Here is an 18983-nt window from a genome sequence, read left to right as displayed (position 1 = left end):
AAAACTTTTGTTAAACACTGGAAAAGGAGCAAATAAAAAAAATTTCACGAATATAAAAATGATAAAGAAAATTTTATATAAAATAGTAGCATTAAAAAATTATATATATATATAATGTGTGAATAATAAAAAATTAAGGTTATATATTTTTATATCAAGTCTAATTTATCTATAAATGTGAAATGTGCTTCAATTTTATATCCATCCCTTAATGTCTTTCAAAATAATTAATTATAAGGTATAAACGAAGGTTCATATGTATATATATATATATATATATTTATTTATTTATTTATATTTATTTATCCAATTAATTTTATTTTGTTTTATTTTTTTCCATATTTGTAATATATATATATATATATATATATATATATAAATATAATAAAAAAAATAATTAAATTGATACATACATATATACGTGGTACATTCATATATACGTGGTACATTCATATATACGTGGTACATTCATATATTCGTAGTACATACATTTTTTTGAACATTCCAATATAATTATAAATTCCCAGCAATGACCATTTTTTCTACATTTTTTTGTTCAGAAGAAATATTTTGTATGGAAGCTTTAGAACTAGCACATACAGATTTGTCATCGTTCATATTTAAATTAGGATTCATCACATAAGGGTTATTATAATGATGTGGAAATTCCATAGAATTGTTTTGCATATGTGGATGTTTAGAAAGTTTAGATGCATTTGATATTCCAGATGTAAAATGTTCCTTATCATCATTTTGTTCAATAGGAATATATTGTGCAGGTATTGGTACTTCAATATAACAAGGTACATATATAGGTACAGGTATTTCTACATATTTAGGTTTAATTCTAGGTACTTCTAAAGTTTGTGTAATAACTAATTCTACTCCTCGTGGAACATTCTTTGATATCTGTTGATAATGAACTTCTTGTCTTGGTTGAAGTATAGGAACATCTATATATTTTGGTACTTTCACTTCATTATATACAATTTCATCCTTATTTTCAATAACTTCAACAATTTTTTCTATCTCAACTTCTTTATGAATAATTTTTTTTTCTTTCTTTACTATATCTTTTTGTCTCTCACGAAATATTATCTTAGGTATTTTTGTTACTTTCTCAACTGTAGTTGTTTTTATAGGACCAGGGATAACCTTCGATTTTACATCTCGGTATATATTTTTTGACTGAAATAATTCTTCTGCACTTATATTCTCACTTAATTTGTTGTTCATACCAAGATTGCTGTCAAATATATTCACACCATTGGGTTTGAATAATTGTGTATCCCTATAACTGCTTTCTGCCATCCTTTTTTTTTTTTTTCTTTACCAAAATTTTGAATATATATAAATATAAATAAATAAATAAATATATATATATATATAACAATACCTTTCCGGATTCCTATTAAATATTAATATTATATATATATATGTGTGTGGGAGTAGTTCAACGAGGGCATATATATATGCACACAGACATATATATATGTATGTGTGCTTTCTTTTACTTTTCTGTGAGATATATATTATTACATAGAACAATACGAGAAAAAAATATATGTGTAAACAAATATTATAAACATGTGGATTATTGTGGAAAAATTAATAAATAAATAAATAAATAAATAAATATATGTATGTATGTATGTATGTATGTATCTATCTATATATATATATATGCTTGTTTGCTTTTATTTATGTGTCTTTATATGCATATACACACACTTTCATTCCAAAATACACCCATATATATCTGATAACTTTGTAGTTTTAAATTAATGTCATGCATTTAGGCAGACTGATAGAATTATACTGACGTGTACATTTATATAAGCATACGTATATGTATATATATATATATATATATATATATATATATATATATAATAAAGGAAATGTAAATAAAAAAATTATTTGAATTAAATTAAATTTATTTTTAATGAAAAATCGTAAGAATAATGAAAACTAAATTTATTATCTACAATGATATGTATGAATTAATTCTGTCCATAAATAAAAATAAATAAATAAATAAATATATATATATATATATATTATATATTTGATATGGTGAAAAAAAAAATATATATAATTATTTTTTTTTTTTTTTTTTTTTTTTTTACTTTTATTTTAATATTATAATTCTTATAAGTTTAAGGAAAATTTTATTTTTTATATTTTTAAACCTTTACGTAATAATATTTGATTTTCTATATTTTGATGTTATATATATATAATGTATGTAAGTTAAATATATATATGTATATGTATACATATATATATATTTTTTTTTTTTATGTTATTTTTTTTATTTCTTTCCTTATATTACTTAATAAATGTTTATACTTCATATTTTTTCATCTTATATATTCATGATAATATTCGTGAAATAAAATAAGAAAAAATTCATTATATGTGAATTTAAATAATAAAACATCAAAAAAATAAAAATAAAAAAAATACAAATATATATATTATATATATATATAATATTAATGTATAATACTTTATATACACATTGGTCTATATATAGGAAAACGAGTATAATGTGTGATATTTAAGTCCATTTTTTATTATATATTTATGTGTGTTTTTTTTTTTTTTTTTTTTTTTTTTTGCGCATTTATGTGGAAAGCTTACTACATATTATATGTATACATATATATAATATACAGTACAATATATATATGAAAAATTTTTTTTTTTTATTTATATATTATTTTTATATATATTTTTTTTTTTTTTTTTTTTTTTTGAATGCACAAACGGAAAATAAGAATACACTGGATAATAATTTTTTACATAAATATTCTTACAAAGTCTTCCAAATGAATAAATAAAAATGGTATTTAAATATACATATATAATATATATATATATATATATATATATTATTAATGTTAATGTTAATTATTGAGAGGGTTTTTTTTGATATGTTAATTATAGTATTAAAAAAAGATAATAATAAATTATATATTATAAACAAAAAAAATAAATTAATAATAGAAATATTAAAAAATTTATTTAAAATATAAAAAGAAATTAAATAAATAAAATATTATATATATATAAACCTATAAACCTATAAATTGTATGATAAATACATGAAGTTGTGTTTATAATAATAATTAATATAAAACAGTTATATCAATTTATTATATATATATGTGTGTGTGAAAAAAAATATATATGAATATATAATTATTAACCATTTATATAATTTTTTTACATATATATGTTGTGCTTATTTAGTTTATATTATTTTAAAGTGAACAAGGTCAAGGTGGGTATTTTTTTTTTTGTACATATCGAAATGATTGTATTTATTTTATTATATATATATATATATATATATGTTTATACTTATAAACCTCCTTGCTCTAGGAACGAGTCAGCTACCTTTAAAAATCCAGCTATATTAGCACCTGCAACTAAATCTGACTCGTTCAGGTAAATTTTGGAAGTATTATGACATTGTTCATAAATACTTTTCATAATATTTTGTAACTTAATATCAGTTTCTTGTTGTGTCCATTGCAATCTCATAGAGTTTTGACTCATTTCTAGTCCACTTACAGCTACGCCTCCAGCATTAGCAGCTTTGGATGGACATAGAATGATATTATTTTGTTTTAATTTGTGTAGAGCTTTTATATGTGTTGGCATGTTTGCACCTTCTACGACCATTTTGCATTTATTTTGTATGAACAAGTCAGCATCATTTTCATCAATTTCATTTTGTGTTGCACAGGGAAATGCAATATCACATGGAACATTCCATGGTTTTTGATTTTCAAAATATTTGGCAGTTTTGGAATATTTTAAATATTCTTTTAATCTTAATCTTTGATTATTTTTTATATCCATAATATAATTTAATTGTTCTTTTGTAAATCCATTAGGTTCAAGAATATAACCATTACTATCACTCATTGTTAAAACTATAGCACCTTTTTCGATGAGTTTTTCAGCTAAATATTGAGCAACATTACCACTTCCACTAACTAGACATTTTTTATTTTCTAAATTATCATTTAAATCTTTTAAAACATTTTCAGCAAAATAAACAACACCATAACCTGTAGCTTCAGCTCGAATATTGCTTCCTCCCCATTTTATATTCTTACCAGTTAATACACCTTCAAATGAATTTTTTAATTTTTTATATTGTCCAAATAGGTATCCAATTTCTCTACCTCCTACACCAATATCACCAGCTGGTACATCAGTATTAGGTCCAATATATCTGAACAAATTTGTCATAAATGATTGACAAAATTTTAAAATTTCATTTTCTGATTTTCCCTTTGGATCAAAATCAGATCCTCCTTTACCTCCACCCATTGGAAGTGTAGTTAAACTATTTTTAAAAATTTGTTCGAAACCTAAAAATTTAATAACACTTAAATTAACTGTTGGATGAAATCTTAAACCACCTTTGTATGGACCTAATACAGAATTATATTGTACTCTAAAACCTCTATTCATTTTATGTTCTCCTTTATCATTAATCCATGGTACACGAAATTGAATTACCCTTTCTGGTTCGGCTATATTTTCTAATACTCCTATATATACATTGTCTTTTTTAAACACTGGCTTTAAGCATGATAATACTTCTTCAAACGCTTGAAGAAATTCTGGTTCGTTCTTATTTTTAGATACAACCTTTTCTCGCAATTCTTCAATTTGGCTATCTAGAGACTTGGTAGAAGTATATCCGTAGTTGTGTAGACTACCTAGTCTACTTTTTCCTAAAAATATAATAATTGTGTGTATATATAAATATATAAATATGTATATATGTATTTATTTATTTTATTCTATTTTTTTTTTTTTTTTTTGCCATACCTCTTCTCTTTGCGTACGCCCCTATATCAATTTCATTTGTAATAAAACCTACACCAAAAGTTCATACACATTTTATATAGATAAATGTTTAACTATATATCTTGTACTCTTTACAACAAACATGTAATTATATATATATATATTTATTTATTTATTTATTTATTTTAATTTATATGGTACCTGGTTTAGCATATTTAAGAACCTTATTTTTGGAATATGCCTTCACATGAAAAACAAAAACAATAAAACAAACAACACATGAATAGGAAATCATAATGTTTTTTTTTTTTTTTTTCTTTTTTTTTTTAATATGAATTCTTCTTTTTAATTCTTATTTATTTTATTAATTTTTTTTTTTTTTTTTTTTATATATTATATTTTTTTCTCTGTTGTATGCTTTTTTATATATACCAAAAAAAAAAATATATATATATATATATATATTTTACAAATCATTAACTTTTAACATGGTCAAAATATAATTTCTTAAAAGATGATACAATATGTTAATGTCACAAATAATTAATTGGTTATATTCAATTTCAAGTTAATAAATAAATAAAAATATTATTATATATATATATGTTTTTTTTTTTTTTTTTTTTTTTCTTTTTATATAAGCCTTTTATCCGTTGAATAATGATATTATATACATTCTCCTAATGAAATATTATTTTATTTTTCTGATTTTTTTAATTTTTTTATATTTTCGATTTCTTTAGAAGAATGTCATAAAAGATGTTTATAAAAATAAAATGACTATTTTTAATTTTTAATATTTAATATTTAATTATTAATATTTAATTTTTTATTTCTATCCATTATGGTCATGTGTTAAAATATATAAGTGTGTATAACCATTCATATATGTAAGATCTTTGTGGTGAAAATATAGAGAGAATAATACATTATGGCATAATATAAATAAATAAATATGTATATATATATATATATATATATATAATTTATTTATAATTTTTATTATTATATGAACAAGCTATATAGTATCATAATAATATAGTTGAGTATATTCTATAGTCTCTTGAAAAAATTAAATAAAAAGATTAAGAGAGTATATAATATGTATAAATATTATATTATATTTTATTATATTTTTGTACGAAAACATGTTATATTAGGACTAAAAAAAATAAAAACAAAATAAAACAAAATAAAACAAAACAAAACAAAATAAAATAAAATAAAATAAAATAATCAATATGAAACATATATATATATATATATATTTATTTATTTATTTATTTATTTTTATTTTTTATTATTTCTTTTTTTTTACTGTAAAGTACTGTGTAATTTTATTTGTTTTTTTGTGAGGTTGTGTATTCAATATATTTGGACACACGCCATCATATAAATGAACATGATCTAATAAAGTATATGTAGTTAAAGAAAATAGAGAAGGATTAATTAAAAATAGAGGTAAGTACATAATATATTGATGAATTGATGAACATAAATAATTGAGTATAATATTAAAACGTGAAGAACATAATTTAATAATAATTTTATTTTTCTTATTATAATTTTTAATAAATGTGCACTTGACTGCTATATGATCACTTAATTTTGGTGAGGTATAAATAAAACCTATATAAGTTGATATATTAAATTGAAAATTATAAAATTCAGTATCTAAAATATGATCTTCCAATTTTTGTTCATCGTATTCTTCATCTTTTTCTTGTTTTTTTTTTTTTTTCAATGTATCATTTATATTATCATTTGATAAAAAATATTTTTGCTTTGTTTTTATTTTATTAAAATAATTAGCATAATATTGATTAGACTCAAAAGAATTTATATCATCATAATTTAAAGAATTTTTTTTTTTTTTTTTTTGCTTTAACATTTCATATAATTCATCATTTAATATTGTAGGAGATTCATAAAGATAAGGATTTCTTTTAATAAATTGTTCATATAAAATATAATCCATAAAAATATAATCAATTCTTGAACCTTCATTATGTATTCTACATTGACGATATGTATCCCAACATGTAAATTTACCATTTATATTTGGATGAAAAAAAGAAAATGTATCTATCATATTATCTTCATATATTAAATTTTTTATTATATCAACACAACATAATGGTGAACTTGTCATACCTATACTATTAGCTATATTTAATAAATCATGTTCAGAAAGAATAATATTTAAAGATATAAAAATATCATTTAAATGTTTTAAATATATACAATTTGTATTTTTAACTAGATATTGTCCATTCATATTATTTTTATATTTATATTTACATAATATTTTTTTACAATTTAATATTTTTTTATCTCTTTCATTTTTATTCATTTCATCATTATTATATTTTATATTCTTATCTTTTTTTAAAAAATAATATTCTATATCTTCACTATTATTATTATTTGTAATCGATTCAAAAATTTTTTCATTATTTATGAAAAAATTTTCATACCTTTTTAATAGTTCCTTATGTTCTACATTATTTTTATGTCTAGTTACAATTTCATTATCTTCTTTCTCTATATTTTTTTTCAAAAAATCTTCATCCTTCTTAATATCTTTTTTCATGTATTTATTGTGGCATGACATCTTAATCGTATTTTCCTCATTTTTATTATTACTACTATTATGGTGGTCATCATTTTTATTATTACTACTATTATGGTGGTCATCATTTTTATTATTACTACTATTATGGTGGTCATCATTTTTATTGCTGTTACAAACATCTTGCAAATCATCAGAGACCCTATTTACAACAAAATAATATTCATAAGGATAATCCTTATACTTATCATCAACATATACAGGATCTAAAGAAAAGAAATAGAAAATTTCTTCGAGAGATGAAAAATTATTTCCTATAAATTTGACATGAGTATCATCAAATTTTAAATATAAGTTATACAATTCATTATTTTGTGTTTTATATTTTTTAATAATAAAATTATTTTTATCTTTTAAGGTATTAATAATTAAAGGTACATTTTTTAAAATTTGCATTTTTATATCTTCTTTTAAGTCTATATTATCTATATTTTTTAATAATATATCTAAATCAATAATATTATTAAGATAATATATATCTTTATTACGATAAGAAATATTAAAATCTCCTAATAATATTATAGGTAAACCTGTTACTATTCTCAGTTGTAATATTTTTGCTCTTACAGCATGAAAAAATCTTATCTTATAATCTAGTCTTTCATAATTATGTCCAGAATAAGGAGCATATATATTAACTATAATAAAATGTTTATGCATAGTAATTAATATTCTTCCTTCATTAAAAAATTCACTTACACTTACACTTACACTTATATTTGTATTATTATTATTATTATTATTATTTATTTTGTTCTGTTCATTATTTTTATCACATTGTATATTTTGATCATTATATATTTCCTTGTTATCATTTAATAATAAAAAAAAAGATATGGATGTTTTATCAATTTCAGACTTCTTCTTTATTAATAAGTTTTCCTTTTTTATATACTTGTTAAAAAAAGAAAAATCATCAAACACTTTATTTGTTGAACATATTATTTTATTCTCATTTTTTACATATGTTGCTAAGCCTGAATATCCTTTATGTGTTTTTTCTCCTTTTTTTTTTTTACAACAACTCCAATACGATTCATACATATTTGAATCAGCCTCTAATAAATTACAATCATTCTCAATAAATGATTCGTTCGTTTTTGTTTCTTGTAAACATAGAATATCGATATCAAGTTTTTTTAAAAATAGCAGCAAGTCATTATCATTTCTTTTTATTATTTCACAGCTTTTTTTCCACCCATTTACATTCCAGCTAGCTAAACCGATTTTTTCCATTTTAAAAAAAAAATAAAAAAAAAAAAAAATAATAATAATAATATATATAAAAATATATATATGTATAAATTTATATATTTATATATACTTTTAATGAATAATTATGATTTCCTTTGAATTATTAATATTTTCTTAGTGAATTATCCACTATCAGTTTAAATAAACATTTCCCTTTTTTTTCTTTTTCGAAATATTATGTACGCACACACATATTTAATATATAAATGGGATATAATATATATATATATATATAATATATGAAATTATTTTTCCATTTCTCATTTCTTGTTTAATTCTTTTTTCCTTCAAGAATGATTGTAGGAAAAGAAAAAATAAGATATATTAAATTTACGTCAAAAATGAAATATATATTGTGTTACATATATATATGTATAATTAACATTATATATGTGGGGCTTGTAATTTTTTTCCATTCTCTTATTTATTCAATTTTTATAATTTTATTTATTATCTTTTAAAATATGGATACCTCTCCAAATAAATGTTCAACCTTCTATTTATATCAAGAAATATCAGTTTACTAAAATATATAACAATGTAAAAAAATGAATTTATAAATCCCATATGTTTATTAACTACAAAAAAAATAATAAAATAATAAAATAAAAAAATAAAAAAATAAAAAAATAAAAAATTTTCATTGATGACATTTTTTTCTTAATTAACAAAATGAATGAACAATATTTTTGAGAAAGAAATGAATAGTGGAAAATGTTATATGAATTGTAAATTTAAATTGTCAATTGAGAATAATAAATATTATAATATATATTATACGATCAAAATAAAACATAAACCACGCAAAGAATATGTTTAAGAGGTATAATATATATATATATATATATACATTTATATTTATATATTTATATGTTTACATTTTTTTATTTAATGGTAGACCCAGATTATAATTAAAAAAAAATTTCAAAACATTCTTCTTGTTTTGATTCTATGTAAAATTAAGGAGTTATTTAAAAAATCACGAAATGATACAATAATATGAGATATCCTACTTGATATTTGTATAAGCTCAGAAAAATCTTTACATCCATTAAATAATTTTATATCCATTTTTAAAGAAATAAATCCAATATTTGGTACTTTCAATTTTATTTCCTCACCTATTTTATTTTCATCAAAGGAATTATTTATATATCCTTTCCATGTTTCCTTGTCATCATTTTTTGTTGAATTATCTTCTTCATTAATTATATTTTTTTCGATGTTTGTACTAATTGGCTTGATTATATTATCTGAACGGTTCATATTATAAATTTTTTCCATATCTACATTTTTGTTATCATCCATATCTACATTTTTGTTATCATCCATATCTACATTTTTGTTATCATCCATATCTACATTTTTGTCTTGTTCATAATTGTGCATATCTTCTTCATAATTGTAAACAAAAAATTCAGAGGTAATAAGGTGTGAAGGAAAATCTGTATAAAATGAACAATCGAGATTTCCAGATAAATCCATACTTTTATTAGTTAGATGTATATTTTTACACAATCCAAGAATAAAAAATTGATCATAACTATCTACAAAATGTATTGATATTAGCACAAGGAGATAATCACTTTTTTTTAAAATAAATATAACTTCATTTTTTCTGATAATAAATTTTTCAAATATATTTTCTGTACTATTTGTTTTTGATAAAAAAAAATGCATTAAAGGACCACATTGTAGAGCTTCTCTAATTTTTGATAAATGGCTAGCTATTTGAAAAGCTTGCATTGGATTTGTTGGTATTTCATATAATTCAATTTGTAGGTCATATCCAAATTCTTCTTTTTCTAATATATGTGTATGTATTTTAAAATTATCTTCATCATGATAACAACTAAGAAAATATGGCATAGTATATTCATTCCATATGTAATCAAAATGTGTATGTGATACATATATTTGTAAAGAATCTAATTGATTATATTTATCATCTTTATAAGAATCTTCCACTTCATTATCTTTTAAATATTCTTCTTCCAAACATTGAATTTTTAAATTTATAGATTTCTCCAAATTTATTTTTGAATGTGCTTCCAATTTATAAATAATATCATCAACATCATAAATATATTTTGTAACAACATATCTATCTGTTTCTTTATCAACTATCTTGTTATTTGTATAATAAATGCTAGGTATTGGTACTCCATTATTTATTAAATTATAAATACTTTCAAATAATACCTTGTTATTAGATATATATAGGTTCGATTCGCATTCCATGCTTTTTATTTTTTTATATAGCCGTTCACTCATTTGTAATATTATCGTATGAATAAATAAAAATAAATAAATATATACATATATATATATATATATATATTATATGTCTATATATTTTTTCATATTACTGTATCTTAAATATCGATACATGACAAAATTGAAATGACATATTCATTATCCATATATTCATATTAGACAAAAATATAATCTGTTCATATTAAAAGAGTTTATAATTTTATTTTTTTTTGAAAAAAATAAAATATATATATATATATATGTAACATTTCTTATATCAAAAAATAATTAGCTTTTTTTTTTATACGCACATTTATGTGTACACATTTTTATTGTATTTGTGACTTTAAAGAATTGTGAATAATGTTATATTATCTATATTAAAAATTTATAAAAACAAATAATAAAATAATAAAATAATAAAACAAACACACACACACAAAAAAAAAAAAAAAAAAAAAAAAAAAAAAAAAAAAAAAAAAAAAAAAAAAAAAAAAAAAAAAAAAAAAAAAAAAAAAAAAAAAAAAAAAAAAAAAAAAAACAGTGAACAAATAAATAATTTCATATATTATTTATTTATTTATTTATTTATTTATTTATTTATATATTTATGTTTCTTCGTTTTGTTTGATTTAATATGGGGGTATACGTATGGTAATGTGAAGAAAATGATCAAACTGAGAAAAGTTGGCAGCTAGCCAATATAAAGGAGTATTCAAAGGAATTTGTATCCCATTAACTATAATGAACATATATGGACTAAAAATCAAGTATTCATCTTCAATAAAATAATATATTGTTTCTGAATTTAAATAATTATCTTTATCATTATTATTTAAAATATAGGATGTTTGATTTTTTTCATCTTTATTAATTATTTTGCGAACAAATGATGGGATTTGATCATGCAGAAAATCCCCCAAGGTATTAAGATGAATATTTTGTATATACTTATTATTATTATTATTATACTTATTATTATTAATATTATCATTTGAGTTTATTACTTTTATAAAGGGATATTTTGTTAATATTTGATTATATGGAGGTCCATAAATATGTAATATAATAGGGCAATCTTTTATAACCTTTTCATCTTTTAAGATATCATATATATTTGGATATTTTTCATTGTGATGTAAATTATTTTTAAAATCTATATGATCACCGTCTTTTTTTGTATCTTCTAATATTATAGAAGAGAAATCATTATGTAAATCTTTATGTAGTGGATCACTAACATGATCATTATTATATGATGTTCTTATATTTGACAGATTATTTTTTTGTGTTTGATCATTTATAAAATTTTCATTCAAATGGATACAATAAATATTATTATTATTATTATTATTATTGTTGTTGTTGTTAATATTTTTTTTATTATTCGTTTGATTATTAGCTATATTGTCACATTGTGCTATTCTTATCACCTCGGAGTCTTCCTCCTGAGGGCCGATTTTTAAAATACATAAGTTTTCCTCATTTTTTTTATGACTAATTTTTTGATTTGTTTGTATTGAATTATCTTTATATGGATTCAAATCACATAACTGTTTCACTTTTTTTATATAAGTATTATTAAAATAATTAATAAAATTTATCATGTTATAATCAATATATTCTCTATACAATGAACATATTTTTTCTATATGGAATTGTTTCAAGTTATATAATATATCTTTTTGAATTCTTTGTGGTAATATTTCTAATGCTCTATTATTTTTATTTAATATATAATTAGCTTTTTTCAATTGGTTTATTATAAATTCTTCAAAATTATGAAAACCTTTATATAATGGAATATAATTATTATATGGTAAGATATTAATATCTCCTTTAAGATTTGTATTTTTATCATCATATTTTTTATTATTAAGAGAGAGTGGATATTCTTCATCTCCTTTAAAATGAACTATTAAAACCCATGGAATATTTTTATTTGATATATTTACAAATTGTTTATTATACCATTCGTTATTTATTTGTTCATTCTTCACAAATTGAAAGTAATCAAACTTTGTTATATCATCATAAATATTATTTAATTTTATATCATCATAATATTCATTTATATCTCCTTTATTTTCTTCTACATCATTTTTTATATGACCTTTATCATTATCTATATGTATTTTTTTCTCTTTCATATAATTCTCTTCATAATAATTTTCTACAATAATATTTTTTACTTGTTTCTCTTTTTCAGATTCCTCATTTTTTGTATTTCCATTTATTTCTTTTTTTATGTCAATACATCCTTTTGTTTCTTTTTCATTTATAAAACTATTCTTTTGTTTAATATGATCATCATTCCTATTACAATTTTTATGATGATTTACATTTGAACTATTATTTGGGTTATTATATATATTCATATTAACATCATAAATATTTTTTTCATTATATCTTTCGTATGATAATTTTTCATGATTTTTATTCATACCTTCTAATTTGACAATATTTATATGATTTATATATAATTCATTATTAGAACATATTTTTATAGATTTTTTTTTATTCACACCAAGTTCATTATATGTTTTATAATTTATAGTATGTTCCTTTTCAATATTATTTAAATCACAATATATATCAAACAACACACCGATTGGTAGCCTCCAATCTAGAACAATTTTTTCTTCACAATTATTTGTACTACTATTTGGATTTGTATTTGTATATGTATTTACATTTGTATTTACATTTGTATTTACACTTGTATTTACATTTGTATTTATATTTATATTTATATTATTATTATTTGGTGATTCATTTTGTTCTTTTTTAATACATTCAAAATATACACCAAATTTATTACCATAAAATGGTAATATAAAAGATTTAAAAAATTCAAGACATTTAGGTATTATATTTGATAAGTACATATATCTATGAACATATAAATAATAATACGATGGACACACAAGAGATTCTGATCCTTTTTGATTAAGACAAACACATAAAACTAATCCACTCTTTTCTATATTACTATTAATATCTTTTATATTAGGTACTTCCATATAACCGATCTCCATTATATCAAAAAAATTTTCTCTTACCAATTTTTTTTTTTTTTTTAAATCAAAAAATAAAAGAAATATATATATATATATATATATATATATATATATATATTTATTTATTTATGTGCGTGTGTCTATATATTTATTATTATTTTTTTCTTTGAATATGGAGAACCATAATAATGATATTTAATTAATTTATAGAAAAATTATAGAATAATATCTGATATCACTTATGTATATTATTTTTATTATAATAATATATATAATATTGTGAAAACTGACAACTATTGCATTTACCTTTTGAACAGTTCAGGGATTATTTAAGCAAGAAAACACTTTATTATATATATATATTTTTTCTTTTATTATGTAAAAAAAATAATAAAAAGAAAAATAACCATGCCACTAAGAGTAGACCAATCCTTAAGAGAAAAAAAAAAAAAAAAGGACCCACAACTATTATACTTACATATGTTTATATATATATAATATAGACAATTTTAAAAAGGCTCACAATATATATGAATAAGAGATAGGTGAAATATCATATAATAAAATCAAACATATATTATATATATATATATATATATAATATGTGTATTTATTTATAATAAAATATGCTTAAAAATAAATTTCATATGATCCACATCTTCATTTATTTAATAATATTTCCAAGCATATAACTATCTTGAAAAAAAAAAAAAAATCCATATAAAATAATTATAATATATCACATTTTATACTTTTAAATATATACTAAAATTCTCATAATATTAAATAAAGAGTGCGGACGAACACAAAAAAAATAAATAAATAATATAATATAATAAATAAAATAATAATAATATATATTCTTATATTTCTTATTTATCAATGTATTTATTTTATATATGTGTTAATTTAAATATGATATATATTTTATTATAATTAATTATTGATCCTTTATAATGATAATATAATAATGACATATAACACAACAAATTATAAAGATGACACTGTTTTTTTTCTTTATTTTTTTTAAAAGTGAAAAGAAAAAATATATATAATAAATATATTATGAACATATATATATTATATATATATATGTAAATGAAACATCCTTTTTTATTTTTTTTACTGTATAAATATAAATATATATATAATATATATATTTTATATGCATATATATAATTATTATATTTTATTGTTCTACAGCATATATTCACTATTATATATTATATATATATATATATATATTTATTCATATTATATGCTTATTATATTTTAATATATATATATATAATATATATATTTTATATGCATATATATAATTATTATATTTTATTGTTCTACAGCATATATTCACTATTATATATTATATATATATATATTTATTTATTTATTCATATTATATGCTTATTATATTTTAATATATATATATATATATATTTATTTTATATATTGCATTATTTATAATTCCTTTTTTTTGATGTTTTTTAATTTGTAAAGGAATATTTGTTTGTGGTAGTACTAACATTCTTTTACATAATTATAATTAACTTTATAACTGTTATCTATTTTTTTTTAATATAAAAAGAATGAAGAAAAAAAAGAATTATGTTTTTTTTTTTTTTTTTTTTATGTAAAAAAATGAAATACATATTAATTACCTTTTGAAATATAAATAATATATTCATGGAATATTTTTTTTTTAAAATATAAATTAATAAATAAATATCTACATAATATAAACATATATATATTATATATGTAGGTATGGTTGTAAATGCATAATCCAATATAATAAGATAAAGTGTCCACCGAATTTTTATTTTTTCTTCTTGAGAAAAATAAATATAGTGACAATATATCACATAGTAGTACAGAATATGTACTTTTAAAGACTACATAAAAAAAAAAAAAAATATATATATATATATAGAGAGAGAGAGAGATCCACATATCTATAATATATTTATATATATAATATTACCTTTTTTTTAATAATAACAGTTAAATATATATATATATTGTATACAACATAAATCTACTCTTTTATTTTATTTTTTATTTTTTATTTTTTATTTTTTTTTTTGAGAGTTGGGGCCCACACCCATATTTTTCTACATATATATATTTTTTTTTTTTGTGTGTTTAATTTTTTTTTTGTTGTAAGATTTGTTTATGAAAGAAAGCATGGATGAAGGTAAGAAAAAGAATAAGAGTAGAAAACATATAAGTTCTTTAGATGAAGAGAAATTATTTGAGAATATATCTAAAGATGATTGTGGAATAGTAAAAAAGTTTACATTAGGAGTATGTGCTATGGAGAGTAAAGTTGAGAGTGCTCCAATGGAATGTATATTAAAACGTTTAGCAAAGAGTGGTGATTTCCATATAATAAAATTTAAAGAGGATATGATATTAAATCATGATATAGATTGTTGGCCTGTTGTTGATTGTTTGATAGCTTTTTATTCTACTGGATTTCCTTTGAAGAAAGCTATTGAATATGTAAAAAAATATAAACCTATAACATTAAATAATTTAGAGAAACAGATGATATTACGATCTAGATTACAGATATATGAAGAATTAAAAAAGTGGAGAGTACCTCATGCAAATTATGTAGTTGTAGATCATGATACTGTAAAAAAAGGAGAACATATATTTGAAGAATATTATGATTATATAGTATATGATAATATAAGATTAAATAAACCATTTATAGAAAAACCAATAAATGCTGATAATCATAATAATTGGATATATTATCCAAAAAATACAGGAGGTGGTTGTAAAAAATTATTTCGTAAAATTAAAGATAGAAGTAGTGAATATTGCCCAGATATTCATAAGGTTAGAACAAATGGTACTTATATATATGAAGAATTTTTATCTACATTTGGTACTGATATAAAAGTATATACTGTAGGTCAAATGTTTGCACATGCAGAAGCTAGAAAATCTCCAGCTTTAGATGGTAAAGTATGTAGAACATCTGATGGAAAGGAAGTTAGATATGCTGTTATATTATCAGAAGCTGAAAAAATTATAGCTTATAGAATTGTTGAAGCTTTTCAACAAACAGTTTGTGGATTTGATATTTTAAGAACTACTATGGGTCCTTTTGTTTGTGATGTTAATGGATGGTCCTTTGTAAAAGGTAATATAAAATATTATAATGATTGTGCTCATATATTAAGAGCTATGTTTCTAGCTAAATTAGAAGAAAAATATAATATTATTCCTAGAGATTTAGCTGATAATTGGTATAATATTGAAAATGAAGAAGAAGTTTTAAGAAAAACATTCAGACAACCAGATGATCTACATTGTTCACATCATGAAGAATTATGTTCTGTAATCATTGTTATGAGACATGGTGATAGAAAACCAAAACAAAAAATGAAATTTTTTACAAACAAACCTTTAATTCTTGATTATTTTAATTCAGAAGAAAATTTATATAATGTTATATCAAATAGATATACTCATGATGATACTATTAAAATTAATAATATTGAACTAAATAATAGTAATTATAATAACAAAACAGATGATACAACTAATCAACATAATAATAATAATAATATCAAAAAATCTAATTCAAATATATGTAATGGTAATATAAATAATGATACTCAAAAAAATAAAATAATAGAACACTCTACTACTCATCATGCACCGTGTAATAATAATTCAAATAAACAAAATAATATAAATGAAAATAATAAAATAAATCAAAGCAATAATGATCATCAAAATGATTGCACATGTATTGATAAAAATAAAACAATTAAAGATACTAATAATAAAGATAAAACCAACAAAAATGATGCCATTCTTCAATCTGATAACAAAATATTGGATGAAAAAAATTCTTCAAATAATAAAAATATGAACACAGATATATGCAATACACCCATCCAAACAGATGAAGTGAAACAAACCAATTTATATAAATCTTATACTAAAAAAGAAATAAAATTTAAATCACCAGAGGAATTAGAAGATCTTTTCTTAAGAAATAATGTCATATTGAATGATATAGAAAAGGAATATAAATTAATAAAAGAACAACTTTTTAATATTCAACAAAAATTGGAAAAAGGGGATCATAATGATAAATCTGAAAGAGATGAAGAAAAATTAAATGGAACGATTGAAAAGGAGGGGTTGATTATATCTGATATGAAAGATAAAGACAATAAAAAGGTTGTAGATAAAAAGGAAACCACCTATACTAATAAATCGAAGGATGATCATAATGAAAATAATAATAATAATAATAATAATAATAATAGTGTAAAAATAAATTTTGAGTGTAACAATAAAGAGAGAGAGGAAGAAAGTTTAAATATGTGTTCAGAAAAGGATGCATTGAATTTAATGACAAAAGAAGAATTAGAAATAAAAAGAGGTGAATATGAAGTTATGATTGAAAATCATAAAACATTACAAAAGATTTTAGAAAGAGGTGATGGTTTTACAGGTATAAATAGAAAGATTCAATTGAAACCTATAGATTTAATTATATTAAATGATAAAGTTATAGTGACTAAAATACTTGTAGTTGCAAAATGGGGTGGTGAATTAACAAGAATGGGAAGAAGACAATCAGAAAATTTAGGTAAAAGATTTAGAGCTACATTATATCCAGGTGATTCAGATGGATTATTAAGATTACATTCAACATTTAGACATGATTTTAAAATTTTTACATCTGATGAAGGTAGATGTCAAATAACATCAGCTGCATTTACAAAAGGTTTTTTAGATTTAGATGGAGAATTAACACCTATATTAGTTGCAATGGTTATAAGAAATTCTAAAGCACATAGTTTATTAGATGATAATAATCCTTGTTTAGAAAGATCAGAATGTAAAGAATATATTGATGAAATATTAAATGAAAATCAAGATATTGAGGAAGATTTATTAAAAAAATTAACACCTGGAAAACATGCTAAAGGATTTAGAGAATCATTAAGAAA

The 18983-nt window shown here is 19.9% G+C and overlaps 6 protein-coding genes across 6 annotated transcripts in view; 1 reads left to right on the top strand and 5 right to left on the bottom strand.

The window, feature by feature from the left end:
• Window positions 1–513: 513 nt before the first annotated feature.
• PGSY75_1430800 (hypothetical protein) lies at window positions 514–1311 on the bottom strand (the record flags this gene model as incomplete). Its single annotated transcript, XM_018787999.1, has 1 exon — window positions 514–1311. The coding sequence occupies one exon, from the start codon at window positions 1309–1311 to the stop codon at window positions 514–516; it is 798 nt and encodes a 265-aa protein (XP_018639371.1).
• Window positions 1312–3369: 2058 nt separating this feature from the next.
• Window positions 3370–5131, bottom strand: PGSY75_1430700 (NADP-specific glutamate dehydrogenase; the record flags this gene model as incomplete). The annotated part of the gene is made up of 3 exons (XM_018787998.1): window positions 3370–4760; window positions 4858–4905; window positions 5038–5131. 3 exons carry the CDS (start codon window positions 5129–5131, stop codon window positions 3370–3372), a joined length of 1533 nt encoding a protein of 510 aa, XP_018639370.1.
• A 1005-nt stretch (window positions 5132–6136) lies between these two features.
• PGSY75_1430600 (putative exodeoxyribonuclease III) lies at window positions 6137–8704 on the bottom strand (the record flags this gene model as incomplete). Its single annotated transcript, XM_018787997.1, has 1 exon — window positions 6137–8704. One exon carries the CDS (start codon window positions 8702–8704, stop codon window positions 6137–6139), a length of 2568 nt encoding a protein of 855 aa, XP_018639369.1.
• A 942-nt stretch (window positions 8705–9646) lies between these two features.
• Window positions 9647–10996, bottom strand: PGSY75_1430500 (hypothetical protein; the record flags this gene model as incomplete). Its single annotated transcript, XM_018787996.1, has 1 exon — window positions 9647–10996. The coding sequence occupies one exon, from the start codon at window positions 10994–10996 to the stop codon at window positions 9647–9649; it is 1350 nt and encodes a 449-aa protein (XP_018639368.1).
• A 614-nt stretch (window positions 10997–11610) lies between these two features.
• Window positions 11611–14016, bottom strand: PGSY75_1430400 (hypothetical protein; the record flags this gene model as incomplete). The annotated part of the gene is made up of 1 exon (XM_018787995.1): window positions 11611–14016. The coding sequence occupies one exon, from the start codon at window positions 14014–14016 to the stop codon at window positions 11611–11613; it is 2406 nt and encodes an 801-aa protein (XP_018639367.1).
• A 2166-nt stretch (window positions 14017–16182) lies between these two features.
• Window positions 16183–18983, top strand: part of PGSY75_1430300 (putative acid phosphatase) — a gene marked incomplete at both ends in the record, with an annotated part of 6612 nt that continues 3811 nt past the window's right edge. The window contains one exon of the mRNA XM_018787994.1: window positions 16183–18983. This exon is cut by the window's right edge and continues 3811 nt beyond it. Coding sequence (XP_018639366.1) covers window positions 16183–18983 — 2801 coding nt within the window.

The sequence above is a fragment of the Plasmodium gaboni genome, chromosome 14 (assembly GCF_001602025.1).
Source record: "Plasmodium gaboni strain SY75 chromosome 14, whole genome shotgun sequence".
Lineage (NCBI taxonomy): Eukaryota > Apicomplexa > Aconoidasida > Haemosporida > Plasmodiidae > Plasmodium > Plasmodium gaboni.
This window is presented reverse-complemented; position numbering and strand designations above follow the sequence as displayed.